This window comes from Malurus melanocephalus, unplaced genomic scaffold (assembly GCF_030028575.1).
Source record: "Malurus melanocephalus ecotype Western Australia unplaced genomic scaffold, MMel_1.1 scaffold_147, whole genome shotgun sequence".
In the NCBI taxonomy this organism is placed as follows: Eukaryota; Metazoa; Chordata; class Aves; order Passeriformes; family Maluridae; genus Malurus; species Malurus melanocephalus.
The window spans coordinates 991,975-1,019,303 of record NW_026623379.1 but is presented as its reverse complement, the minus strand read 5'-3'; the positions used below and the strand labels follow the sequence as shown (position 1 = coordinate 1,019,303).

The window sequence follows — 27,329 nt, the reverse complement described above, 5'->3', positions numbered from 1 at the left end:
TCCTCCCTGATGCATCTTCCCTTTCAGGCATTGCATCTGAGGCCATAAATCCCACAAGGATAGGCTGAATGCAAAGTACTCAAGGGAGTGCCAAAGGATGGGCTTTGACTGGTTGCACTCTTCCACCCTACCAAAATGTGGGGCCAATGAAGGGTTTCGGGTAGGCTGGGGAGGACATGACAAAAATTTGCTGGAGACAAGAGACAAATTATGTTGCCCTAAAAGAGAGCTTATCTCTCCCACCCCAATCACCTCCATGATCTACAGCTTGACCTTGGTCTGTGGAGAGCAAATCTCAGCACCCTTTCCTCCCCGCCATCCCACCAGCGATCCTTCGGAGCACCAGCAGCAGCCTCTGGAAGGAGGACACAGCCATCAAGGTGATTTGTTGAGACGATCAAATAATAATTTACTGTGATTCAATCTGTGGTTTTGTACAGTTGCCAGAATGGGAGGAGGCCAAAGGATGAGGGGATGGGGATAAAAAAAAAAAAAAAGAAAAAAAAATGTTGTTTGCCGCAGGCTTGGGTGAAGTGCGAGATAGTCCTTGGAGGAGGTCATGCTCCCCCTGTCCTCTTCCTCCTCCTCCTCTCCCCCTCTCTATACTCCTCTGAATCCATTTGCATCTTCCTTCGCTTCACCTCTTTCCTTGCGCACTGCACAGTGGGAACCTCTCCAAGACATGGTCCAATCAGCTGAAACAGAAGAGAACACTCATTAGCAGCCATTCCCCATCAGAACCAGCAGTACTGTTTGCAGTAGTCACCCCTCACAATTTGGGATGACCCCATTAGTGCCCACAGAGGAAAAGTGAAAGGCTACACAGGTCTTAGAAGTGTTGGCCTGGCTCAGCAAAGCATCTGCACATCTGCTGAAAGGAACAAGCCTTGGAGTCAGTGGCGCGATGGGTGAGCCTCAGGCACCTCACCAGATTTTCTGCCTCTGAACCTCCTTGTGGGAAGGGACACTGGCAAGATCTTTCCACCTCCTCCAGGGATCATAGGAACCACAAAATGAGCCCAGAGCAAAATGCAGCCAAAGTTTATTTGCCACAAACACACCCTTTAGCTCCCCAAATCCCAGCAAGTCTTTGCTTCCCTTCTCCTTTTGTGCCTTGATGATCTTCCCGCTCTGCTATTGGTCACTGCAGCTAGATTAAGCTGGGATGTCTGGTTTCCAGTTTCTGCCTGACCAAAAAAAGATACAGGCAACTTGCAGGGCATGTTCTCCTAACAGAAAGGAGTGATTCCAAGTGACTCTTTCGCAGCCCTTCTTGCCCACACTGCTGCTGCCACCAGGCTGTGACAGGGCTTGGGCTCCTGGCAGTCAGTGTAAGAGAGCAGCAGTGCCTGCCAAGCCCATGCCGTCAGCTGTGAGCCAGAGCAGGAAACAAGCCTTGAGCTCATATCCCCATCCGGAGGAAACGCTCCTGAACATCTGGAGGACACAAACATCTGGAAAATCTCCCTTAGCAGTGATAAGTGTGCTGGGCACAGCATTCAGCTCGGCCCCCAGCCGACCTTACATGCCTCAGCTGGGAGAGGAGGGGTGGGGTGCTGGGTGGGTTTTAGCTCATAGGAAGCAAATGTTGCCAGCACTGTTTTGGCTTTTCTTTTCCTTGGGAGTGAGGGGTAGRAGGAAGAGCTCTGCTGTGCTCCCAGTCTCTAGCTCAAAAAGCATCCGAAGGAGCCAGCTGCCCATCTCTACCTTCAGAGAGAGGTGTTAAGAGACCCTCTTAAAACCATCTCTGGATACAGTGCACTTCTCTTTAGGACTCCAGCAKTTGTTGTAAGGGGTGAAGGGCCAGTCCAGGAGCTTGGTAGACTCCCCAAAAGACAAGGGCAATGTTCATGCAGGCTTTTCTGCCATAGCCCAGTCTCACATGTCCTTATATACAGAACTCCCTGATGCACTCATCCCCAATTTCCCCTCTCTACATTTCTGCCATGGAAAGAGTTGGTTGTATAGACTGATATTCTCAGACCTTTCACTTAAGGCTAGCCAGCACATGCARGGACAACAATAGGAGCTCTCCCTGACTGCTATCCAACAGTGTTTTAAATAAACTCATCATTAAAAAAAAGAGGAAAGAACAGGCAAGTGAACATAAACAATCTGAAAAACACTGTTTCTGGCTCCAACATGCACAATTTATAAAAGCAAACAGCCCCCTTATGGCTAGTTCTCAACATTGCATCAGTTCCAAATATCCCATGGGATATATCTAATGGGGAACACTCTTCTGAGGRACACAGGACTTTCACAGTGAGACAGGTCTGCTCTAAAGCTTTAGGATGAGGCAATTTATGTGAATGCATTAGGAGGCAATGCACCCACCCAGMTCTTCATCTGAGCTCTTCTAGAGCCAGTCTGGTGAGCATGCAATGATCTGTACACCTTCAACACCATCTTAAACTCCTCTTTCAGAGCAGCAGCATGGGAAGAAGCTTTTCCTGGGGAAATACAGTCGTATAGAATTTTGTTGCACAAAATGAGGGGGAAAAATAAACAACCCTTTCCTGCCACACACTTCCTCAGGAAAGTGGGAATTTTGACTTACCCATGTTGTGACAGAAAAATGCTATTTTAATCCAAAAGGTGTTTCATTAAAAAATACYGACTGCTGAAATTGTTCCTGCAGTATTTGTTTCTAGATGAGTGCACCTGCAGTCACCTCCTGTCCTTCTTCCAACATTCCCCCATTTCCTGCTTCCAGTATAACCTCCACTGCACCCCATCTCGTGTTCCCACCACTTACCATAGTCACGATACCACACATTTACAGTTCATGCAGCCAGGGCCGCTCTCATCCGGGGGATTCAGCTTGCGCAGCTTATGCTGCCGGATCTCCCGCACCAAGGTGTAGAAGGCATCCTCAACGCCCTGGGGAAAACGGATGGCTTGAAGCAGTTGCCCCCTCTGAGGAGGGACAGTAGAGAGAGACCTCTTCTCCCCAGCAAACATCCCTAGTGCTGTCTCCCAGCAGTGCAGATTGCAGAGTTAAAGGTACAGAATCAAGCTGGGAGGACTAACAGGGACCGGAATGTGGCCCTTGAACAGAGAGCAAGATTGAATGAGCAACCACGAGGACAAGGAGCTCTCAAGTCTCTGAGATTCATCAGCTCTCAGCAGTCTGAATGAAGTCTGCCACCCAAGGGAAAAGCCACCACTGGACTACTGAAGGTGTCAGCTGTTGCATTTCCACCTTTGTGCTCTGGGACCCCACATGATCCTCCCAGCACTGGTATATTCTGCCTGTAGGTCTGCCAAAATAGACCATGGATAAGGTTAGCCCAGTGACCTGAGCTTAGCTGACCTGCAGTGACTGTGAAGGCYATTCCAGAGCCTTGGAGAAAGCCCTGAGAAGGCATCTTCCCCTCACTGCTGCCACAGCATGGTGATGCACTTCTCCTGACAGGAGACTCAAGCCCAGATTGGGGAACATCCCAGGGGAGCATTTAGCCTTGAGGAAGCAACAAAGCCCAACCCTTGCCCAATCTGTCTGCAAGGTGGTGTTTGCCCTTTCCTACCCCTCCAGAGCAGCAATGCAGAAAAAAAAAGCATTTTGTTTAAAAGCCTCCTCCTACCTGTCTGGTTTTGGCAGACGTTTCTATGTAGGGGATCCCATAGCTCCGGGCCAGGTCCTGTGCTTGCCGGGTCTCCACTGTCCGAGCCGGGAGGTCACATTTATTCCCCACCAGCACCATGGGAACATCATCTGAGTCTTTCACCCTCTTGATCTGCTCCCTGCAAGAGGAGGTGGTGTGAAGAATGAAGGGGCAGCTCCACAACACTCCCCACCAGTTTCTTCTTTTTAAGAATTGACAGCTACCCCTCACTCCTGTTGAGTGCCTTGTGTTGAGCTTTCAGGAAAATGTAAATRACTAGGGCACACAAGTCAGTAAATAGCAAAACTTCTGGAAATGAAAACTAAACATACTTCTGCTCCTTAAATGCAGCTGTTTACAAAACAATTTGAATTATGACAATCTATATTAAGACATGAGTTTAAGGTAGTTTAAGTTAAGTAAGAATGAATTCTCAAGCATTTACCTGTACTATTTCCAACATTTTAGATTTWAAAAAAAAATCCCTTGCAAACAGAATTTGCTGAGCTGATAAGGCAGCTTTTGGCAGCTGTAACCTTTTCTGCAGATGCACATGCAGTATTTGCTGCCTTTCAGTTTAGTTTAGGTCACTCAAAGTTGAGAAACCAACTGGGAACTARAAAAGCTGTAGTGCTCACTTCTTTATTCCAACATTGGATCTAAAACTAGGTGGGCGAGGATGAGATTCACCACTTCTAAAAATCTTAAAAGGCCATTATGACCACAAACTATTCAATTCCCTTCTGACAGATAATAGCTTCCTTTGCTTAATAAACCATTTGACTTCAGATGCAAAACAGKTTTTTTTTTTTTTGCTTATGGATCCGGAACATTTAACATGGTTTTAATTTAACTAATAGAAGATTGAATATGCCAATTTCTGTATTTTGATTGAATGCAAATCTCCATCCAAAGGCAGCTGGACATGTAGCACACACAAAAGAGTCAATCATCTTTTTTTAATGTAATAGAACATAGAAATTAAGTCTGACTATAGAAATGATATGCCATAAAGCCATTTAAATGTTCTGTGTAACATCCTGATCAGCAAATGCAAGTATACTAAATTTAGTGCACAGGCTACACTTAGCTGAAAAGAGATACCTCCAAATGGTTACTAAACAGGGAGAGCCAGTGTTCCTCTGGGGAATATTCTTTTAAAAGTGCAAACACAAAGAGCACAGTCTACAGGAGATGAAAGCCAGTGATTTACATCACGGTCATGATGGCTCGAAATCAAGCCATCCTATGAGCAATTCACAGGCACCAGCCCCAGCACAAGGATGAATGCTGCTCAATCCCTCAGGTGCTTTAGGAAAATCCCATCCTTTGTCCTWTGGTTCAACTGAAACAAACCAAATTAGTTCATCTGTGCAGCTGTTACACTGAACAGCCTTTTGGGTGAGACTGAAACATCCCAGCAGCTCCARGCAACACCTCTGACTATGAAGCAAAGCAGGAATGTACCTGTGCTTGGAGCAACAGGATACTGAAACCCTGGTTTCTAATAACGGACTGGGATACACAGTCCCCTGTAGGGAATTGGACAGAGCAGGGACAGACAGAGCCATCTCCTGCATCCCCTGGAAGTGCCTCCCATCACAGCCAAGCCTCAGAAAAAGGCACAGAGTGAACCCTCCCTAAGGTAGCACTGGGTGAACAGGGAAGATTCCTGCTGTGTTTATATCATCTCCTTGCCTCTCCAGCTCTGCAGGGATGATATCAACAGAGAGGAGAAGGGGGATGGGTGCTAGGACAGGGTCCCTGCTTTGTCACCTTTTCTCCGTACATCATCTTGGGCAAATCATCTTGCTGGAACTGTGACTCCCCTTCTGCTCCATCTTTGCCCTGGCTGAAAGCAAGCTCCAGTGAGGCGGGGCTGTCTCTCCACAGTGTGTGCAGCTGGCAAACCACAGTGACAGTGGACAGACAGCAGGGCAAGCAGCTCTCTCTGTATTTCCCAGTCTCCTCTTCCAGCTCTGGGGCCAGCAGAAGTTGCTGAGATCGATTGTGCTAACAGAGCAATTCCACTAATTAGGGAGGGAAGGGAGGGGGTCATACAGGATCAGCTCTCTAGTCTCCATAAACACTTAAACATTACATTACTGGGTCCCCAAAGGCCACAAGCAATCCCTTCGGAAGGGTTTTATTGGAGTCTCTGACATTAGTCGTCTGCTCTGTCTCTTCCCTGGGGAATGGCCACTTGAGCTAATTGTCTTTGCTGGCAGTCTGTGCTTCCATCACAGGCCTGATCTAAAAGGGTGGGCAGGGGAGAGCAGCAGCAAGGCCTCCCGTTTGCTCAGGGCAAGAGGGAAAGGCCCCTTGTCAGGATACCGACCTGTACTGGTGAATATCTTCAAAGGACTTGGTGTTGTTGATGGCAAAGACACACAGGAATCCTTCTCCCGTTCTCATGTACTGGTCTCTCATGGCACTGTACTCCTCCTGTCCTGCAGTGTCCAAGATGTCTAACAAGCAGGTCTCTCCATCAATGACTACTTGCTTTCTGTAGGAATCCTGCAGGCCAGGAGAGGGAAAGGGAGGAAGATGCATTACGGGAGGGCTTGGAGATCTGGCTAAACAAAGGGATGCATCAAGTGCACCCCTGGGAAGATGTCAGGGCATGCTCTGCCTGCGTTAAACTTCCATTAAAGAGACAACTCAATCCGTTTCAAAAATGGGAGAGAAAGGAAAAATAATAATAAAAAAAAACCCAAAGGAAAAAGGGAACAGCTAAGCAGGTTTCTCCTTGTCTGTCAGAACCACAGAGAAAAAAACCAGCTCCCGGCTTGCTCTCTCCATTCCCAGCCCTGCCTCTGGCAGACCAGGAGCAGCTTCATCTCTACCACACTGCACAGCCCTCAACAACTATTTCCTAAGCATTATTTAGTCTCAGCTCTAAGCCCTTCTGCTGGAAGTGTCTGGCCAGAACTGTGATCTGCATGGCTGGAAGGTGTCTAAGATGACCTGGAAATCCAGTGCCTCCAATGCATCTCAGATCAGGCACCAGAGGCAATTTTGCCACCAGTAAGGTTTCAAACTGGGTTTGATGGTAAACCTCTTCTTTAAACATGAGAAGAAAATAAAATCACACTTTGAATCAGGGTGTTTCCCACAACCAGTCTGTGCCCAGAGGGCTTCAGGAGAGGTAAGAACAGGCAGGTCCTTTGAAGTTGGGGGCTTTCCTGCAGCAGAGGCAATCATAACTTATCACATGAGTGAGGAGGTCTGGAAATCACCCAGAGCATCCCTCAAAAGGTTTCATTTTCACAGGAGGCTCCTCAAAGCACTGCTCCTCCCCACCATGCCTCTCCCTGTGCTCAGTCTCACCAGCAGGGATGCTGTGGGGCAGCCCCTGCATGGAGGACATCCCTGTCCCTCTCCAACAGCCCTCCCCTGTGGAAAGAGCAGAATSCTCAACTCTCAGCAAGAGAAGGAAGCCAAACTGTAAGGAAAAGGTACAGCCAGTCAGCAGTACAGCCGAACAGTGCTTTGCAGCCACTCACAGAGGCTACTGCTGCAGTTTAAAATTAATTCAAATGTCGGCTGCTCTTCCAACGACCACAATGTTATCAGATGAGCTTTGCAGGTCTGCAGACAAACAGCTGACACAGCAAAGGTCACCAACAGGATCAGCAGCAGCGCAGAAAGGGAACGGGGCCAACACGGCCTCTATCCTTTGGTTCATTACAACAACGTCATTTGCTGGGGCTAATGAAAGTCTTTCCTCACCTTGCAGAGAGGGCTGTGAAATCAGAGATGAGATCTGCTGTGCCACGACCTTCTCAGCTGTGCCCTCCCAAAAAGTGGACTGCTGACCCATCGAGAATAACCATGGAGTGAAGGGCTGGCTTCCAGCCAACCACTCYGAAGGCAACTGGCAAGGTGCCCTCCAGGAATGTGCTCCCATTTCTGATCAATAATGTATCTGGAGCCTCCTTGGTGCAAGGGGACCCAAGTGCCTCCTCTGCCCCACAAAGCATCCTCCCACCTCTGCACCTTGGGTTGGTACAGAGGACCAGYCTCTCAGCATACGTGTTCACAGTTAATTGCCAAGTCCCCAGTTCCAGGAGGTCTCACCAGCATCCAGCATGCCCAAGATCCCACATCTCAGCTCACATCRTCAACAGGCTGCCCATAAGGCCAGCCAGCTGGCTTACAAGACAGAGACCTAAAACAATACTGCAGAGAATGCTTGGCAGAAAGAAAAAAAAAAAGGGACAAGCTGTCCCCATCCATGTTTTCTGTACAGCTTTATCCAACTTCCCCCTCTCCAGGAAGCTCAGGATGGCAGCTCATCTATCCCTGCCACACTACCAGGTGACATGACTGCCACTGCAGGGGTAGCTGCCACCAGCTAATACCAGCACCGTGCAGCCTCAGTGCCCTACCAGCTCCTCTGCACCCCCCATGTGCCACCCCACCTTCAGCAGAGGAGAAAACAGCTGGACCCACTGTGAAGTGCCAGGTGGCAGAAACAACATCTGTTTGGGGTTCAAACTCAGGATCCCAGCTGGATGCTGGGAGCTGTGCTGCAGAAACAGGCCAAGAGGTCCATTTGCTAAACAYTACTGTCAGGGTATGACCAGAGGTTTGGGAAGCCCATTACTAGCTAGCTGCTAAGAGCTGCAAGATGAACCAAAGAATTTCTCAACACAGTGAAACTTTTTAGTTCATCCCTGTTATTCACCATGGGACAATGCCAGTGACATAMATTTCCTTGCTGCCTTGGCCCTCCTGTCCCCAAAACAAAGGTCCAAATGCTCCTTGGCAGCCCAAGAGCTGACTTGTGAGAGTGTGCTGTAGTGGGGTGGACAGTGTTGAGTTACACAGCCAAATGTTGGCACTGGTAAATCAGGAGGGCAGGAGGAGAGCAGACACCCAGTCGGGGTCTCTGTCCCAGCCAGGGGACAAATCTCCAGCCCTTCTGCCCTGGGGAATATCTTCTCAGTGCACCCCAATCCACTTGTACCTCCTTTGCAGCACAGCCTGTGCTTAATCCATGTGGGCAACAGAAAACGCCTTTGCTCCATGCACGTATCCTCTTTTCCCCCACTTTTATCCTGCTCATTTCAGCATTGCTGTGCTCCTTGTTAGCTGGCTGAACAGTCATAGTCAGCTTCTGGGCATGATCCAAAGCAGCTTAGTCACAGGATGGTGGTCTGTTGGTCACATTTGGATGGCTGGCAGGTAGCTCTCTGTGTCTTAAATCCCCATAAAATGAAGCCTAATTAAAAGGAATCACCCTGAAATGAATCAGTAGTTGGCTGGGGTATCAGGGGAAGCAGGGGTACAACCAAGGGAGCAAGGATGCAAAGGCATCAGGGTGGTGGCACCTGCAGGTGGACAAGTACCAGGGTGAAAGGCCTGAAGAGCAGCTTATAGCAGCTTTTGGAAGGGGAGTAGAACAAAATGGGGCTGGAGGCAACAGTGGAGGAGAGAGCAGGCATCTCCTARGGCACTGCAGGAGTGGCTAGGGTGAGGAGGGTGTGCTGGGAAATGCCATGCAAGGTTTACATTCCCTGCTGCCTGTTTACATGGAGAAAATTCCCTGTAGGGTACGTACGGGGAGCAGGCAGCTGGAGACAAAAACACAGGATGCCAAAACCCAGCACATCACTGGGTGAGAGTTGTCTCTACCCACCTAAGGTCCAAGAGAGGATGCATCCATACAGATGTCTCCCCAGGAAGGCTGCTCTCCATGAGCAGCTCTTTTGCCAAAAACAACCTGGAATGGGTTCCTGAGAAAAGTACACAATCCTACTGGGGACAGCCACATGAGGGGAGAGGAGCTGGGGAAGAAGATAACTGCATCCATAAGCAAGGAGACTCAGGAGCCCTTAATTAAATTCCAGTCTCTGCCATGGRCTTTCTAGATGACCTTGGCCAAATGACGTAATAGCACGTGCTTTTTAAGTGCTTTCTCTCCTTCCCGTCTGTAGGACTGTAAGATTATTTCTGCCTTTCCACCAAGCCTTGTCTCACTTGTTTACGTAAGTTGTAAGCTCTTCTGGGTGGGGACTACACATACAACACCTACCAGAATAGATTTCTCATCCCAGCTGGGGACTTTAGCCATTATGATAATAGTAACTGCAGCAACCACAGCTGCATTTATACACATCTGGTAGGGAATCCTTTAGGACTGCAGACAGGGAAGTTATTGTCCAGGAGGCATGACAGAGCTGCAATTTGCCAGGGTGGATTTTACTCCTCATGCAGAGCAGTGGCTACTGCTCACATCTCACCCAACAAAGGTGTAAGTCATGCAGAGGCTAATTAGCACATCGCTAACCATGGTGAAAGCAGATGGAGAATGGAATATATTTTGTTAAAATCTGAGCAAATAATAATAACACAATGGATATTGAATACTGGATCCCCATCTGCCCCCATACAGCCTGGGAGGACCAGCGGGTCCCTGCCTGCTTGTTCAGGCAGGGTGCTGAGCTGGACAGGTCAGTGCTGCCATCCACACCGACTGAGACACACACATCACCCTTTAACTCCTTGTGAAGAAGAGGCAGCACTCTGGGAGCCACAATAGTTCAGCAGCTCAACACATCTTGCTCAAACTGCAAGACATACATAATACAAGCTCTGATCAAACCCATTTCATCAGTGAAGCTCAAAACATCCTACAGAAAAAGTCAATATATTTGCTCTGATTTCACRGGAGGAGAAATGGAAGCACAGGCACAAAATGGCTCTTAAATTCGAAACCTTTSACCTCTCCCTATGCTGCCATCTCATCAGAAAGGAGGACTTTTGTACTCCCTCTCAGCCTCTACCCAGCTCTGCCACCTCCCATGTCACCTCTCTTCAGCAGACACCACTGTCCTTCTGCAGGAGACGTAAGTTGGTCACTGTGACCTCTGAACACATGCACAGTGACTCAGAATAGCTCTGCAAAGCAGAGGAACATCCCTGCTCAAGTTCAGACTTGAGACCAAACTGAGCATGCTCCGGGTTGGAGACAAGGTGGAGAAAAGCAAAAGGGAAAGAAAACATTCACACGGACAGACCCCCATGTCCAGCGCCACACTTACCTCTATTGTGGGGTCATACTCATCAACAAAATGGTTCTGAATGAGCTGTATCGTCAAAGCACTCTTYCCAACACCACCTGCTCCCACCACCACCAGCTTGTATTCGGTCATCTTCCAGCTGACCCCAGCTCAGGACTTCCAGGAGCACCACCACCTGCAAGGACAAACGTGGTCACTAGGCTAAGAGAGGTTACTTTCAAAAGGGCAAAATAATCTATCAAACTAAACACAAAGACTCCTTTTATCCTGTGGTATGTTGCAATCCTTCATCTTGACATGTCTGGATGCAAGCTTYACAGATTCCTTGACCAAACTTCAAGAGGCAAGAGAGTTTACTGATGAGAAAACTGAGCTATAAGGCTGTGTACAACAACCCCTAAAGTAACCATTTAAGAGGTCTGGTTTTGCAAAAGTGCTCAGCTGTTTACTCAGTTTACCTCTTCTCAAGCTGAYGATCCAAAATCTTTAGACAGATTTGAAACCCTTGGCCAACGATGTTGTCATTTCCCAGGGAGAGCAGGGAAGAAGGTCCAGCCCCACCCAAAAGTTCTGTTACCTCCACATCTTCACCCTCATGGCTGCATTAAACCTCAAATCACATGGCAGGGTTGAGACAGTGGCACATCTACACCCTCTGCCCGTCCTCTAGCTAATGGTGCTGCCATCGTGAGAGGGAGCACTGCAGAAGAGGCATCCCTGCTCCCTGAGATGAATTTGGCACACCCACCAGGAGGAAAAGAGATGCTGTCACGAAAGGTGCTGACTGAGAATGATAATTAGGGTCAGGATGAGCAAACCACACTTCCGCAGTATTGCCTRTCTCCCATGGCCCTTCAGCCCAAGAAGATACACGTCCCCGCAGCTCCTCCCTTAAATTTGTGCTCCAAGTCTGCTGAGAAAGAGGAACTAACTCAGGAAGATTACAAAACCCCAACGGTTTAAATAGAAATCCACCCTCATTGGACTGCAAGCCCTGCCTACTGAAAGTCACCCCAGGGTCAGATACTCATTTTCAGCCACCAACTGCAAGATCTGGGGAAGCCACCCAAAATACAGCAAGTAGCAGGCAGACGAGTTCACAGTTGCCCTTGTCAGATACCCTTCAGCACTCACAGGGATTACAACCCCCTCCTCTGCCCCCCTGCCCCAGACAGTTAAATCACTCCCCCTCCTCCCAAAGCTTGCCAGCCCCTGCCCCCAAACTCTGGAAGCTGGTACGAACTGTGCTGGCAAAGGCTGCTTTAGCATCAGACCGCAGCTGATGCATTTGCTAACACAACAAAGATATAATGGCAAGGAGGCCAGAACTTTCTGCCTTCAATCCCCACCTGACTGCAACCGTAAACCACCCAGACAGTTCCATCTCCCACTTGAGCTAGGAGCAATCAGACAAAACCACCTCTTGCTAAAGCCCTCTTCTGAGCTGCTGTCTCAGTAGCAGTAGGGCAAACAAAGCTTATGCCCTTCTCAGCACCCAGAATCCTAAAGAAGGGCAAAGGAATGGGTACAAAAGAGCAACCTGGTAACAAATATGATGTCAAGCAGGACCTCTGGTTTGCTGTGTTGTCCTTCACTGCTGGAGAAGCAGTTAAATATGATGAAAAAGTGGTGATGGTGGGAGGAAAGGAAGTGCAAATAATACCAYAACCTAGGTGCCTACCTGAAAGCGCCACTGCTTCCCAGGAATGTCCAGTGTGCTGTCCTGGCAGCCAGGGAAGAGATGCAAATTGAAAGCAAGGCTACAGGAGAGAATCTAAGTGATCTCACTAATTGAATGTGCACACACACCACTCTGCTCCATTAATGCACGTCCTCACGTATATGATGTTCTCACATGCACTGCTTTTCAGGGACAAGAGAGATCCCCACYCCAGGCTTCTGATCTCTCTGGAAAGAGACAAGATGAAAAGGGGACTGAGGAGAAAATTCTGACTGACCATCTCYACCAGCATGGCTGTCCAGGAGGGTACCGCTCCTGCAGCAACAGCTTCACAGCTGAGCACAGAGGGGTCCTGAGTGTCTGAAGAAACACTGCAGCCAGCTCCCACCTTTCATTACAGAGCAGGGAGATCTGCAACCCCCAGCAGAACACACGAGGCTGTAAACAAAGGCCTGCAAGTGGCTCTGATGGACTTTGTTCTATATCTAATGCTGATGATGAAGCAGTTGTCACAAAGATGCTCAAGAAGAATGGTACAACAGCCCAGGCCTGTAGGACTCRCTAAGGCAGTGAGAAAAGCTTTGACTCAATATGGGAAGAAGACATGAGTTCTCAAGGAGGAAGTTCTTCCTCAAGACTACCCCAGTGGAAGGCACTGCCTATTCCTTTGAAAGACCCCCAGTCTGCATGGCCATAGTGGCTTTATGGTCCACACTGCAGCAGGAGGTGGGGGATTAAGGTGGTCACCCATGTCAACTGAAGTGTCTTAACCCTGCTTCAGACCCCAGATGAGCTCCACTGCACAGCACAGGGGCAGCCACACACCAGTGAACCCTGCACATCACCACTTTAGCATAGAGCTTTAAGATCTGGCTCCTCCAGAGAAACAAAGACCCACGTCTTCTTGCTCCCCACCCACCCAAGAGTGTCCTAAGTGCAGGGAAAATAAAGGGGGCAAAGGTCCTATTGCTACTCACCACTCGAGGCCAGCATGTGAACAGTTTACATACAAGATCTCTGCAATGTTTGTGTTTGCTCACTGACACCATCCCTCTGTCACCTCAGCTAACTCTCCACTGCTCTGCCTGCCATCCTTGCCCCAGCAATGGCAGGAGAGATCCTGCAGCTTGCAGAGGAGGGCAGGTCCAGCCTACTCGACTGCTCCATAGCATTGCATTGCTGCGAAACATGTCCTAATGCACAGTGAGAGCATGGTGAATGATGGACAGCTGTGGGCAGGAGAGCTGCCCGAATTAATGTGTGCTGAAATCAGTGCTTAGGCAAGCTCCCTTCCTTTCCCAAGGGAACCGCAATGCAAGCTCCTCATGGGCAGTGTGCAGACCCAGCTGCACACCACAGCATGGGCAAATGCCACGGAACGAGCAGCCTGGCCAAAGCTGCAGGGAAAGCAGGGATTTCCATATGGCCAAACTCTGCCACAGAGTTGGGCAGCTGGTCCTATCCTTAAGCTTACCAACACCATCTTGGAGCTCCCCATCACACTTTTTACTCCTCAACATGGGAAGAACAAGGTTGCTCTTCAATGTACCCACGGTTTCAACATAGGGGTGGCTGTTCCTCAATGCCACATGAACATCATCACCACCACAGGGGCTGGTTCAAGGAACAGCCATCCCAAAGGCAAGCTTCTGGCTTCCAAAAAAAACAGAAGCAGGGAAGAGAGTGGGGTTCCTGTCAGAGAGACAGTAACAGACACCCCAGTTTTCATTCTGGTGACACACCGGATGGAGGTTTACAGCCTCTTGGTGTTTGTGAAACCTTCTCCTGATGCGAGGATTTCCAGTTTCAATTGCTCAGCAGCCAACACAGAGCRCACACACAGCTGACCACAAAATAACAGAGGGAAACACAAAAGCACAACCTCCCAGTCCCACACAGAGTAGGAACAGTGCTTCTTCCATTTTCTGCAAGCTCTTCAAGATCTGAAAGTCTGATCCAGGTCACCATCTAGTGTTTCCCAATCCAAATTTATCACCCCTGCAGCACTCCACTGTTAGATCCTCCAAAAGCCACACAGGGCTGTCAAGCAACAGTTGAGAGAGCCAGCAAGGAGGAGAGCAGTTCCTTTCAGGAGCACCATCTGGGAAGAGGAGGGCTGGGATCCGCATGCCAAGCCAACAGCCCCAGTGTGGAGCTGGAGCTGCTGCTGCTGTATTTCCTGACCTCGTGGATTTTCTCCTGTAGCGAGAGGGCTCCTGGCTCCCATTCAAAGCTGTCTAGGAAAGCCTCACGACTGCTTCCGCCTGGCAGYGGCAGCTGCTCCCAGCCCAACAGCCAGAGCCACACAGCTCCAGCAAACAGRAGCCATCTGCCAGTCTGGTGCAGGAAGTGGGAGAGCAAGCATCCAGCCCTGCTGGACATCAGCATCCTCCCTTTGTGTCACAGGGAGGGGCTGGAGCTGTGGGTGAGGGCAGAAGGCACACCACCTCCCCTGTCTGCACATGCTGGGTAGCAGCATGGAAGCCTTGCCTGCAGAAACAAGGACCAAGATGCTTGGCACAAGTTTTTATGGGGCTGAGACCTAAAGCAGGTCCTGGCATCATGGCTACAGGTGTTACCCAGAGATCCAGCKATGCCCTGCAAAAAACCTTCCTCAGTGTCCCTATTCTCCAGCACAGAGAGTGGTTTAGGGGACGGAACTATGAAGTCTCCAGAAAGTCACTCAGCAGAGGTGAAGAACTCAAGGGGCTTGGCCCCATCAGTACATCCCATCTCACCACCACAATTTCAACAAGAGCTCAGGCGTCAAGCAGAAGGGATACACAGTGGGTTTCCAGCACACTCACCAAGAGGGAGCCTCTGACCCACTTCCAAGAAAATAACTGAAGGAGCTATCTATGTGTGCTCTGTTTCCTCCCATCACTTTGTTTCTCTCCTAGGAGAGCCAACTGAACAAGTCAAGAGAGATTTTTGCAACACGCTGCTGCATTGAGGTCAGCCATGACAGAAGTTTTACAGCTGCTGATGATTGAGCACTCACCCTGTACCTGCCCACATCAGAAATCAGTTTCACTCTGCAAATCTCTCTGGGCTCATCTCAGACCAGGCAACTTTTCCTCCAAAGTCCGGTCCAGAGGAGCCATATGACCACAAATGCCACAGTGTTTGAGTATATTTCCCTTCAGCAGAGACGCCCTGCAGGCAGAAATGGTCTGCAGCCCTCTAGGAGAACAACATGCATCCCAGTCTTTTACCAGCAGCCGTCCACACCCACACAACAGGAATCCTGCTCAGTGATTTTTGAGCATTGACAAAGCAAACGCTGTTGGCTCACTCCAGTGACTGTCCAGGTTCCTCCATTTGCTCATGCACAAGAGTGTCATCAACATCACAAAACACAGYCTATGGAGGGATGGAAGGAGCCTCTCCAGTGCTGTGAAATGCCACCTTTTGTTTTCACTCAAGGACCAAACTGTGGATGTTCTCTGTCCAGTCTCAAAGAGATTAGGGAACTGAGGCAAGCTCTGTTATGAGCCCTATCAAATGCTTCATTTTCATTTATTTGTTTTTTGTAGCTCACTTTTTAAATCAACAAGTGAGCTACAAATCAAATCAATTATGCTTRTTGTTGGCTTGCTGACAGTGAACCTGCAAATGCAGATGTTGCATATCACAGATGAAAACAGAGACAGGGATGCCAAAGAGAGACTAAAAATTGCAAACACTGGCCCTCCCTGCTTTGGAGAGATGACTTTCTATTAGGGGAAAAATAGGAAAAAAAGCCACAAAGGAGCAGAAYGGCTTCTTCCATCTTCTGCTAGCTATTCAAGATCTCAAGGAAAAGGCAGCCTGTCCCAAGGGACTGAGCACAAAAATMTTGCTGCAGAGGAAAAGAAGAAAAGGGATAAGGAATGACATAATATAGGAGGCTCAAAATACATATGCACATTCAAGGAGAAACCCGTGAGGAAGAGCAGGAAAAAGCTGCAGGCAGGTCTGGAAGAGAGGGACTGCCTCTCCACAGCAGCCATGAACGTGTCCCAGCAGCAGTGGGCAAGCCTCAGCTTTGCTCAAGGTCTTGAACAGGCATGGACTGGTCGCTGCTCCAKGCACAGCTCTCACAGTTTCCAGACTGGCACCTCTGGCAAGTTGTGCCAGAGACTACCCAGCCACAAAGGGCTTGGGAAGATATGGAGGGACTAAGGAAGACAAGATGGCACCATTCTCTCCAAAGCTGCTACCTGCTCTCTGCTCCCTGGTTCCTGCTTTAGCTGTCAGACAGTCAAGACAAAGCCATRCAATCACCTGCTGTTAGCAGTAAGAGAGTGCAACTACAATGTTCCTGCTTTCCCACTCAAATAATAAGTATTCGGAATAAAGTTCTTTGTTGGCAGCTTACTCCAAGATAAACAACTCATAGGTAGCTATAACTAAACTACTCAAAACAGCAATCAACCTAAATAAGTCATTAATGCAATAAACTTGGAAGAACAAACCAGCCACCCAAGTTTYCCTCTGGATGAACTGCCCACCCAGCCCACTCACCACAGCCAATGCAGGCCACCAAAATTACTGTTTTCCAGAGAAAGATGAGCAGGTCCATAATACGTCCACCCATGTCTCCAGCATAGTGAATGAGGCATGAAGAGCATTGCGCAGTCAGGAGACTCTGGAAGGTGCTGGGCTATGCTTGAGAATCCCAGTGGGACCTTCACCTYCCATCATCACCACTCTGTTCATCTCCCTGACAGCAAGTCTCTCATCCCACCACAGTCTCTGCAGAAGAACCAATCTTCCAAGCTAACTTCCACAGAGGGGAATCACGCTGCTCTGCGGGTTAATTGCTGCCAGCCCTCAGAAAGGGTGAAAGAAACAGGCAAGCAAATGATACATCCCACACCGCTGCTGAACACAGAACCTTAATAAAAAAATCACATGCAGATGGGAGAGACCACCTGTACTAGCACCCAAGTCACAGCTCTCTGCAAATAGCAGGGCTAGTGATGTAAAAAAACTGAAGACAGTTTTTAAATTATACCTGTGATTTATGATCCAACACTTCAGCACTCTTTGAGACTACATGAGCAAGAGTGGCCTGCATAAGGAAAGAGGAGCCTGGAGTTGTGTCTGAAAGTTGGTAAAGATGGATAACAAAGGCATGAAGAAACCACAATACAGGCCAGGACAATGTGGGACACTTGAATAAAACCTGAACTCTTATCTTGCAGTCAGGACTTAATGTTGAATGTACCAACACGTGTGGGAAAGCAGCGTGAGGGAGGAGAAGCTCTCACTRTGGAGATGCAGAAGGCTGCAAACTGCCAGGGCTCCTCCGCCTTCTTCTCCTCTCCAGCCTCCCAGGGCTGAGCAGGTGGTTCAGAGGCAGATGCTTCCCTGCCTGGGCTGGCAGCCCTCCACCTCACCCTGGAAAAGAGACTGCTCCCAGGCCTCCCAGCCTTTTTCAGAAAAACAAATGGTACTCTGTACAACAGAGCTCAAGAGAAGAGGCAGGTTTTAACTTCCCTTTACATTAAAATCCCACCTATAAACATTAATGGGATGGGGGAAAGGCAGTGTGATTTATCTTGAGTATATAAAAAGATAGACAGGTACCCAGAAAACCTTAAAACAAGACCCACGTTACAGATAACAGCAACTGGTAATTGTTACAATGTGTGGTACACAACCATGAACCCAGGCTCTGGGCAATCTCTTGGCCTGCCAGTCTCAGAACCAAATTGTATTGATTTTCCCACAAGATATAAGGTGCAATGAAGTAGAAACTTGGAGCAGATGAGTATGCAGTGCCAGTGTAAGTGGATCTCTGTAATTACAGCTATTAACAGGGACAGAGAATATCAAGCTTTGGGGAAAATGCTGCCCAGTAATGGTATGGAATTACAAGAGAWGCTGTCTCCAGGCTGGTTTCCTAAGGTACCTGCTATCTTCTGCCTGGTCTTCTTGGTGATGAAAGGAGCAAGGCAAGCTGCCAGGGAAAGGTCCAGCTTCTCCTAAGACCCAGCAGTCCTGTCATCACATTAGGGCACGTTGCAGCCATCTGGCTCTACTACAACAGCACAAGAAGGGACAAATTCAGCTCTCACCACTAAGCTGCAAGGGATGGAGCACCCAGTGCTAGACCTGGAGGCCATGCATGAACAGAAACACCAYTCTCCTCACTGTAGAGACAGGCAAGGGGATGCGAACCAGCCAAGGAACTGGCCCAAAGGCATCACTGGGTGATAAGGCTGGAAACTGAATTCAGGCAATGTGATTTCCCATCTGGGGTTTTCACCTGAGACAAAAAGCTCACAGTAGAAGTTTTGGTTGGGAAAGCTGTTGGTCTCCTGCTGAGTCTTTGTGTTGGGCTGTYAGAGCTGGCAGCTCCTCCCCAGCCCAGCTTTCCGAGGCAGAGACAATTGGGGAGGCAGGGTACATCAAGCAGGAAAACACAGACTGCTGTAAGAGAGGCCCTGCTCTCCAATTATCCTGATGAAAATCACAACTGGGTCATGGGCACAGGCAGCCAGCAGAGAGGCAGATGCTCTGGTCCACAGAGAAGCACTGGGAGATGGAGGTAGGGCTGGGAGCAGAGGGGCAGAATGAGCATTGCTGCTGTTTTCCTCCCTTGAAGCCTAGCTACAAGAAAGGGRGAGGTCACTGGTAAAAGGCAGACCTGAGCACCACTGATGCACAGCAAAAAAAAGTACCCCAGAGCCAGGAAATGCACTCCCACTGCAAGCTTTCCATTCTCCTCTCCTTCCCCATCATTTCTTACTCCTCCCAAGCAACTGCTGACAAAGAAAAACTAGGAAACTGGTTTCAAGAAATGCATCCAAGCCATTTTTACTGAGACGAATTTGCAATGGAAATAGGTATGATTGTTCAGCTTCCTGCTTGCTTTAAATCCTAACACATGTACTTTCCCAGATAATACATGGATAAGAAAACAGGGTGGTTGCATCTGGGAAGTCTCAATAATTGTTTTGATAATGCGTTTAGGTGTTTGTTTTAGCTTTTTGTTGGTTTTGGTTTGTTTGTTTGTTTTTTTTTTTTTAAATTTTAAAATGTAATGGTTAAGAGACTTTTAAAAAGGTCAGGTTTTGGAACAAAGTAGCATTTTAAGAGTATTGGTGAGCTCTAGTCTCCAGGAACGGAAAGGTGCACACAGCACATATCCTACTGCACTACAGCTCCTGCCACAGCAAGTTCCACACAGACAGCAACATYGGGTTTGGGTGAAAAAAGGAGGAAGCTGTTGGCCAGCAGAAAAGCAGACAAATGAGTATCTTGGGACAGCAGGAGCCCAGTCTGCTCCTGCCCATGCAGCACTCACCCTTTGGATGGCTAAACAGCTTCCACAGAGAAATAGGGTCCTCTTGTCTGGGAATGGCTCAAGTCCCCCTAGAAGAAGGAATACAAAGTAGGAGTGAGAGGGATGCCTCTCTGCAGGGACAGACAGTTCTGACTGTGTTGGAATCAGGTGAATCTTGGGATACACTTTGGTTAGTACCAAAACTGGCTCCCCAGCTTCCCTAGACAGCACTTAGGATCTTGCACTAAAAGAAGAAAAGCAGAGTCAAACCCCATCCATCCYCTCTCTTACATGGTATTTCACAGGTTTTATCTTTTCCAGAGAAAGATGGTACAGGGTTTTTATTCCTCCTGATTTTTCAAGACAGAAGGAAAAGCAGCACAGGTGCAACAGCATCGTCTCCCCAGGAAAGCTRTGGCTGAGGAACAGTCCCTTTTGGGATGAGGGACAGAGACTGAGTTTCCTTCTTGCCCWTCCATTCCCAATGGGACACCAATACAAGCTTATTCAAAAACAGAGCTCAAAAGACCAGCCAAGATCAGATACTTACAGAGTGTCTTTTTCTTAGTAAGCCTTTTAATTTACATGATCAAATATAATGATCATCCTGCCGTGTTCATTTAATCCTTGCAGGGCCTCTGCAGGCACACACCCTGATTTATTAGCAGAGCAGGTGTGAAGGGGAAGGAGGCAGCACAGCAAAAAGCAAACCTGAAGGGCTCACTTTGGCACATCTGGGAGAAGCAGCGGGGGAAAGGACACTAGAAAAGCAAGAGAGGGGGTATCTTAGGGAGCCAAAGGCAAGGTGGCAGCAGRAAGAGGAGATAAATTAAGCAAGCGGGCACCAGCTGTTGGGACCCTGTCCCTACTCTCCTYACACTGTTAGCAGGCTGACACAACGCTGTAGCAAACATGAATATGCATCAGTCATTATGCAGCAGATATTCAGGGGCACTCTGCTGATTTATGGACCAGGCAGCAGCACCAACCAGCTGCAACGTAGAGGGATGGGGACAGTGAGCACTGCTGGCAGAGAGGTCCACGGAAGGCCTCCAAACCCAGCCGTTCAACAGCCATAGTGACTGAGTTCATCACAACCAAGTCTGTAGCCATGCAGAACCAACCAGTGCACTGCATGTGCAATGCTGGGAAACCATCACACAACCCAACAGAAACAGAGAAGTTCAAAGGCTGAGGTGTGAGATTTAAGTTTGGACCAGCAAACTTTATTTAAAGTTAGAGTACTGAATTACCCAAACCTCTCTTTGCTGCTCATAGTAAATCTCAGCCACATCAGACTTGCAAGTGTGATGCTCGTATCTCCTCCCTYTGCAGCAGCCTGGATTTTTTTAAAAATCCAAGCAATGTTGCTGTGGGTGAGTTAAGTGCGTCACAGTAGTGTTTTTTGTAGCACATATCTGCTACAAAAAAGATTGAAGATGTGAGGATTGCAGCTCTCCATTACGAAAAGGAAGGAATTTCCCTCTTTTGGCACTGGAGCAACAAAAGGACACTGCCCAAGGACTCATCCTCTCTGTCTTGCAAACATCACAGCATGAACACAGGAGACATGCTCCTTCAACACTGAGTGGCCTCCACACAGGTTCATATATCCCACCCCTCAGCAAAACATGACTGGCACAGCAGATCAAGGAACAAGGAACTCCACCCTGCAATGAAGAACCCACAATTAAGTGACTTCCTGATGGTCACACAGGAAACTTACGGTAAAGCTGGGGATTTCTGTTCCCCCACATTCGGGTTTTTGTCGTAAGACATGTGCTCATCATGAGTGTGCAGGGACAGGAGCACAACACCACCACCGTCGCAGCCTCAGCATCTGCTGGCAGACCTGCACAATCAGCAGAAGCTGGTGGGGGGAGGTGGTGGTGTTTCCTTCCAGAGCTTCCTTGGGAGACCACAGCAACAACGACAAGCWGGATTTGGGTGGGCTCACAGCCAGCATCCACAGGCCAAGTAAGGCTTTTCAGAAACCACAGAAATGCAGGACACCAAGCCTGTGTCAGATGTGGCTCCTCAACACTGCAGCCCAACAAGCTGATTCACAAACAAGCAGAGCCTCTGTGAGCTGAAGACTGGTTGAGGTCCCTCTGACAATGCCTAAAGGTTAAGTGTACTTATATCATCATAGAAACCCCCAACTCCAGTCCCTTGGACAAACCTGGTAGAGAGAATGAATAGATCCAGATCTGGCCTTGACACTGCTCTTGACAGGGCCATAAAACCCCACAGATCCTGCCCTACCCCTTTGACTCAACTTAGGCGTTCCTCTACACAGATCAACAATTGATGAAGAGCAACACTGGGCTCTGATCCTCACTTGCACCAGTACAACAGAGTGGACAAACACTTCAGTCACACAAACCAGATTTGCTTGTTTGAAAGAGGTACAGACAGGAAGCACACCATGCCCTGAGCTTCAGGGATGACACCTTGCTGTGGCAGAGTGTCATAAAGTCCATCAAGTGAATGGTTAAAGAGATGCAAGGAAGCCTGGACACAATCCCCTAACTGCAAACAGAAAGAAGAAAACCTTAATGTCTTTAGACCAAGAATGTCTTCAGTAGCAGATGTCAGCTATAGACCAGCACCTGCATGGTTCTACCCTGGCAAGCACCTGGTGACCAGACACAAGTGAYATTTACAACAACCCTGTCCTTTGCACCTGGTTCATCCTGAGAGCACAAAAAGAGACCATGCAAAGTACAACCCAAAACATCTGCAACACGAGCTGGAACAATCACAACTTGGAAAGCTAAAACAGGGCAACATGATCCCGCAGGTGCCCTTCTTAGCTGAAGCATCCTTTTGTCAGGCATGACAACCCAACCTCCATCACAGATCAACATCTGCATGGCAAAGTCCTCAGGCAAACCCCACGCAGCAGCAGGAAAAGGTCATGTACACTGGAAAGCAAACAAAGAAGAAAGGGACTCCTGAACTCTGAACTGTAATGCACTGTAATTACTGTGATGTAACTTAATTAGAACAGTGTAAGCGATGGCTGGGCATCAAATACATTGATGGGGAATCTCACGCCGTCCAAAACTTCCTTCTACTTTTTTCAGTGGAAACCATCTCTGGTCCCAGAGCAGGGTCTCATCCTGCCAGATGATCTGCAAACCCAAAAGAAGGCCTCTACACCAAACCTTTCTTTTTTTCCCTCTAGCTCTGGTTGTCCCTGCTGTCCGTACAACTCTCAAACCTTTCTTCTGAAGCCACTGACTTCCCTAACACCTTGGAGCAATGAGATGCCAAAACTGTAAACATAATTTCTTTTTATATGTGTATACATGGCTTCCTATCTTCTTTCCTGGTGTCCAGCCATGTCCCACCAGCCCCTCACACTTTCTGGTCCTGCTGTCCAAGCACAACTCTGCAATGCTGGCAAAGCACATATTACAGAGACATTCAAAAGAGAAACACAGCAGCATTCATTGGATTTATTCTTGGACTTTATAAGGCTACAGTGCAAACAGTCCTGTATTTGACATGAAAAAAATAACCACAAAAGGCAAACTTAGAACTTCTAAGAYGACTTCTCCTGACAGCCCTAAGCCATTATCTATGTGTAATATGGACAAGGTGCAAGTTTTTATAGCTTCCCAAAGGAAGGGAGAGGACAGCCCAAGCCAAGGAGTGAGAATGAAACAAGTGAGTCCCTCAACTAAGTTCTCTTCTTGAAGGTTCACCCTAAGGAAAGGGCAAAAGTAGAGTCCTTGCATTGACGCCACTAAGCCAAAAGAGTCAACACTGGTTGAGGATCTCACTTGGTCTATTTTAACTTTCAACCTCAGTCCATTTAGAGCACTCATCCCTCTCTGCATCTTGAGACAGTAGTGAGGCAGACTGACATTACCTTTGAAAGCACAAATATACTGTTGTTCAGCCAGGGAGGCACACAGAGTGCTTACAGAGCAGCTATRAAACTCAGCCATCATAAAACAGAAGGAGGAAGGAGGTGGCAGAGTTGTTTCCTCCTCCCCGGAGATCTGGCTGCCATGAGGAACTGCATATGGTGCTGGCACAGAAAACTTGTTCCTGGGATCAGCTCCTGAGTGTTTTCCTAGGATCCTCTGCTAAGAGGCTTTCCTATACTACTGGCTCCCAAGCATACACAGAGCCTCCCTAAGGAGTTTCTGCAGCAGGGTGACAAAACTAAGCCTGCAGTCTCTGGGTTCATCCAGCCTCATGTGGGTACAGGCATCTGTTAAACAATGCCTGGGGACCATGGCACAGGAACTGCAGCAGTGAAGATCAAGCTGACTCATCATGCTTTGGCTTTGGTTTATCATATAATTAATAAATAAAGCAAAACCTGAAYCTCCCTTCAGCCCACTGGGAAAAATCCAAGCATCTGCCTTCAATTCCCCAGTGCATAATAATACAACTTCATTATTACAAGTGAAATTACTGTATTTTCTATATGCTGTTAGAGTGTGTGTGTGTGAAGATCTGTTACATGGCCTACATCACTCTGGAAATCACTGACTGCTGTGATTTGGAGTATTTCATGCCATCAGCCCCCAGCAAAGAGTCCTGACCTTTTATTAAGTTGGCCATCGCTGCCCTCACAAGTACCAGCAAAGACACAAGAACTGAAGCTCTGATACTTAGGCCACACTCTCTGCAAAGGGGGTTGGAAACTGGAGCTCAGGGCACCAAAAAGCTCATACAACTATCTCCTGAGCTACAGCAAATACTGAAAGCAGCTACAGGTAGGGCTGGTGGGACACAGAGATGGGAAGTGCACCAAAAAACCAAAGTTTGCTCACTCTGGTGGCTGCATCATCCCTTTTCACACCTTCAGGCTTTTTTGGCCTGCTGTAAATATTGACAGTAACAGCTAAGAAGACACTGTTCAAGTAGTGGGAGCTTGGTTCTATGCAAGGTCTGAGGTTCCTTTTGAATTCCGCTCACTCACACCCACAAAATTTGCCCTTCGCTGACCATTCGAGACTGCAAGAGTGTTTGGCTAATGCTAAATGTTACAAGGCTGTTAGGGAGTTTAATTCTTCCCCCAGTGATWTGGAAAAAGCAAGAAATGGACAGGTGATGTGAACTAGCATTGTTAAAGATGATCCAGTCTAATAAGATCATGCAAACTTCCTGGCTCTTGTCACGACCCCATCTGTCTTGTGGGCTTCGAGCTGGATTAAAGAATTGTGCATAAGCTATGAAAATGACCCCCCTGAGGAAACAGTCATGTGGAACAACTACAGAAAATCTTCACTTTTGGACAAGAACCTGTTTCAGAGTTCTGGTGGTGTGGTGGTTTTTTTTTTTTTTTTCTTAAGGGAGCTGAGAACCCCGACAGCATGTGCAGTTAGAGGCTCTACTTTATAGGTCCATGGCTCTGCAGATCCTCAGGGTGACAAAATTCTCTTTCCTTAGAAGAATAAACTCAGAGCTTAAGCTTGAAATCTGAATTTTTAGAGTCTTACCAATATTATGAGATCTCAAACATGATCATGTGCCTTCACAGGAGCCTGGCAGAAAGACAAGGTACTGGTTAGATTTTGAACAAGGGCGATGTGTTGATAAAGCTGCTTCTTCTTCTAAGGGCAGTGGAGCTCATCAGTGTTGTCTCTCAGGGCTAAGGTACATGCAGCAGTTTCTCACTCTTGTATATCATTCACACCTCACTAGAAATAAACTGCTCCTTGGTTTCTCCCTTGAAATCCTCKTATTTTCAGAAAGCAACTCCCTGAGGACCATGTGTGTCCCTAGAATGAACCTTCAAGGCCACAGCATGGTGTAATGGGTGAAGTTCCTACACAGCTCTCATTGTTCCCACACAGGAACTTCAACTGAAGGAACAAAATGAAATTAAAATAAATTAATCAAGTGTTTACAAAAAGCTTTTTTWAAAAAATTGAAAAATTCCCCAGCAAACCACCATCTCACATGCCAAACCAGCCAACTTTAACCTGAAGCACTACTCAAGCAAAAAGATGAGCTGTGGTGTTTTGTGGAGCGTGAGCATATTAACACAAAAGCAAGATTCATATTCCAACAGTAAGTAAAGCACAGARCTCAGAAGACTGAAATTTTGTTAACTTAGCCTCACAATCCATCCTTAAAATCTTATGGTAAAGGTTGTCACACTCTAAAMCAATTCCCTCCATCACAGGCTGAGSAGGCTCTAGGATCTACCATTATTGCCTTTCACCTGTACACCTAAGATAGGACAGAGACAATGCAAGATCTGCATTGAAGAAAAGTTTACTTGAGGTTAGTATTTCTTGCCCAAATGGAGATTTTCCAYAAATCAAGTTTCAAGTGGTGGCTGCCATTCCACAGGCTTAATTTTCCCTTATGTCCTCAGTTTTAGTTAYGCTCAGGACATACTATGTCAACTTCACCAGGAAATCTGACTTAAGCTAACAGACAAAACCCTGATCAGATACAAAAAAACCCATGTAGTTGATCTTCTTTTCTTCCCTTTCAAGTGGCTGCATGGTCTTAAGACAACACCAGTGTGATTGGCCAAGAGTATTGTGAAACACACAGCTGATGGCCCAGGTTGAGTTTTATAGGGTGACGATTCCTCCACACCATTTTAAGCATTTCCTTTATTCTACAGCCCCAAAGGAATTGTTGCTTTTGCAGAGCACAAAACAAAAATGCAAGTTTAGAGAGTGTTCTGAAAAACAAAATGAGCACGGACTTCATGAAGTTCACTCGAAGGTTTGCCACTGTATCGAAAGTTGAAGTGTGCTCTCTAGGTCTAACTAGATACGTTTTTTTGAACCTGTGGAGGCAATTTACCCTCTAAAGTAGCAACTTTTCATCCAGTGGCTCAGAAGAGAACACACAAGAGATCTCCATGTGCTGTATGGGTGCCTGGCACAGCTGTGACAAGCACACTTCATAGTGTGCCTTCTTGAGATAAGGCTGCCATAGCTAAACAAGGCAGAGAAAAGATACTTATTTGCAATGCATCAGGCTCTCATTCCTTTGACAGCATGGTGAGAACTTTGCTGCTCTTGAACGGTCTGGAGCAAGGCGAGGACTTGCATCTCCCAGCCACTGCCAARTCAGTGTGAAAACACAGTGGGAAAGAAGGATTCTGCCACTCAGCTGGGCTGGCATCACCCCAGCCAGACCAGGCTCACAGGCTGGGTACCCACAGCACCATGTATTGTCTGTGCCTTGCCCACAGCAGCTGCAACGCCAGCGGACAGAAGCTCCCACAACCTCTCCAAAGCTGAATTTGCAGCTACMTGTTGCTCCTTAAGGGAAAAACCACAACATGCTCATTTCAAAGTAGCCAGCTGGTGAGGAACAGCAACAGGGAGAGAGGAAAAAAAAMCCACAAACCACTTAGCACCACTTCCCTTTCTTTCTCTCACACAGAGTTGAGAAGCTTATATTAATTGCAAAGCATGAGAATCTGAACAAACACCCTCCTTGGGCAACTAGGGCCAACCCCAGGAAAATATTTGCATCTACGGGATGTGCAAGTTGTGCAACCAGCAAAATATCAAGACAGATAAGGCAGGGACCTTTCATTAGGATSTACAGAAACTYGCAACTCCGCAGTGCTGACTCAAGCTAAGACAAGCTGCTTCAGTTTTCTCTCCCTYGCTCTAGCCTTCACGGAAAATAATACCAGCAGAATTCATATCCAGTCTGAAGCCACTAGACAGTATTTGCAGAGCTGAATCAGAAACCAAAGCAGCCTTTGGTGGACTACAGGAGGGAATTTTGTT

At 47.8% G+C, this 27,329-nt stretch overlaps 1 protein-coding gene across 4 annotated transcripts in view; it reads right to left on the bottom strand.

Annotated features, from left to right (window-relative positions):
• Positions 1-384: 384 nt before the first annotated feature.
• Positions 385-27,329, bottom strand: part of HRAS (HRas proto-oncogene, GTPase) — a 41,681-nt gene continuing 14,736 nt past the window's right edge. For 2 of the 4 annotated variants that reach the window (XM_057371471.1, XM_057371470.1), the window contains 6 exons: positions 19,615-19,682; positions 10,658-10,811; positions 5,947-6,125; positions 3,588-3,747; positions 2,759-2,883; positions 385-695 (listed from right to left, as the gene is read on the bottom strand). In XM_057371471.1, the coding sequence (XP_057227454.1) occupies positions 2,764-2,883; positions 3,588-3,747; positions 5,947-6,125; positions 10,658-10,768 (570 nt within the window). In that variant the 5' untranslated portion in view covers positions 10,769-10,811; positions 19,615-19,682 and the 3' untranslated portion in view covers positions 385-695; positions 2,759-2,763. The remainder of the gene's footprint in view (positions 696-2,758; positions 2,884-3,587; positions 3,748-5,946; positions 6,126-10,657; positions 10,812-19,614; positions 19,683-27,329) is intronic. The other 2 variants (XM_057371473.1, XM_057371472.1) reach the window with 1 other exon arrangement.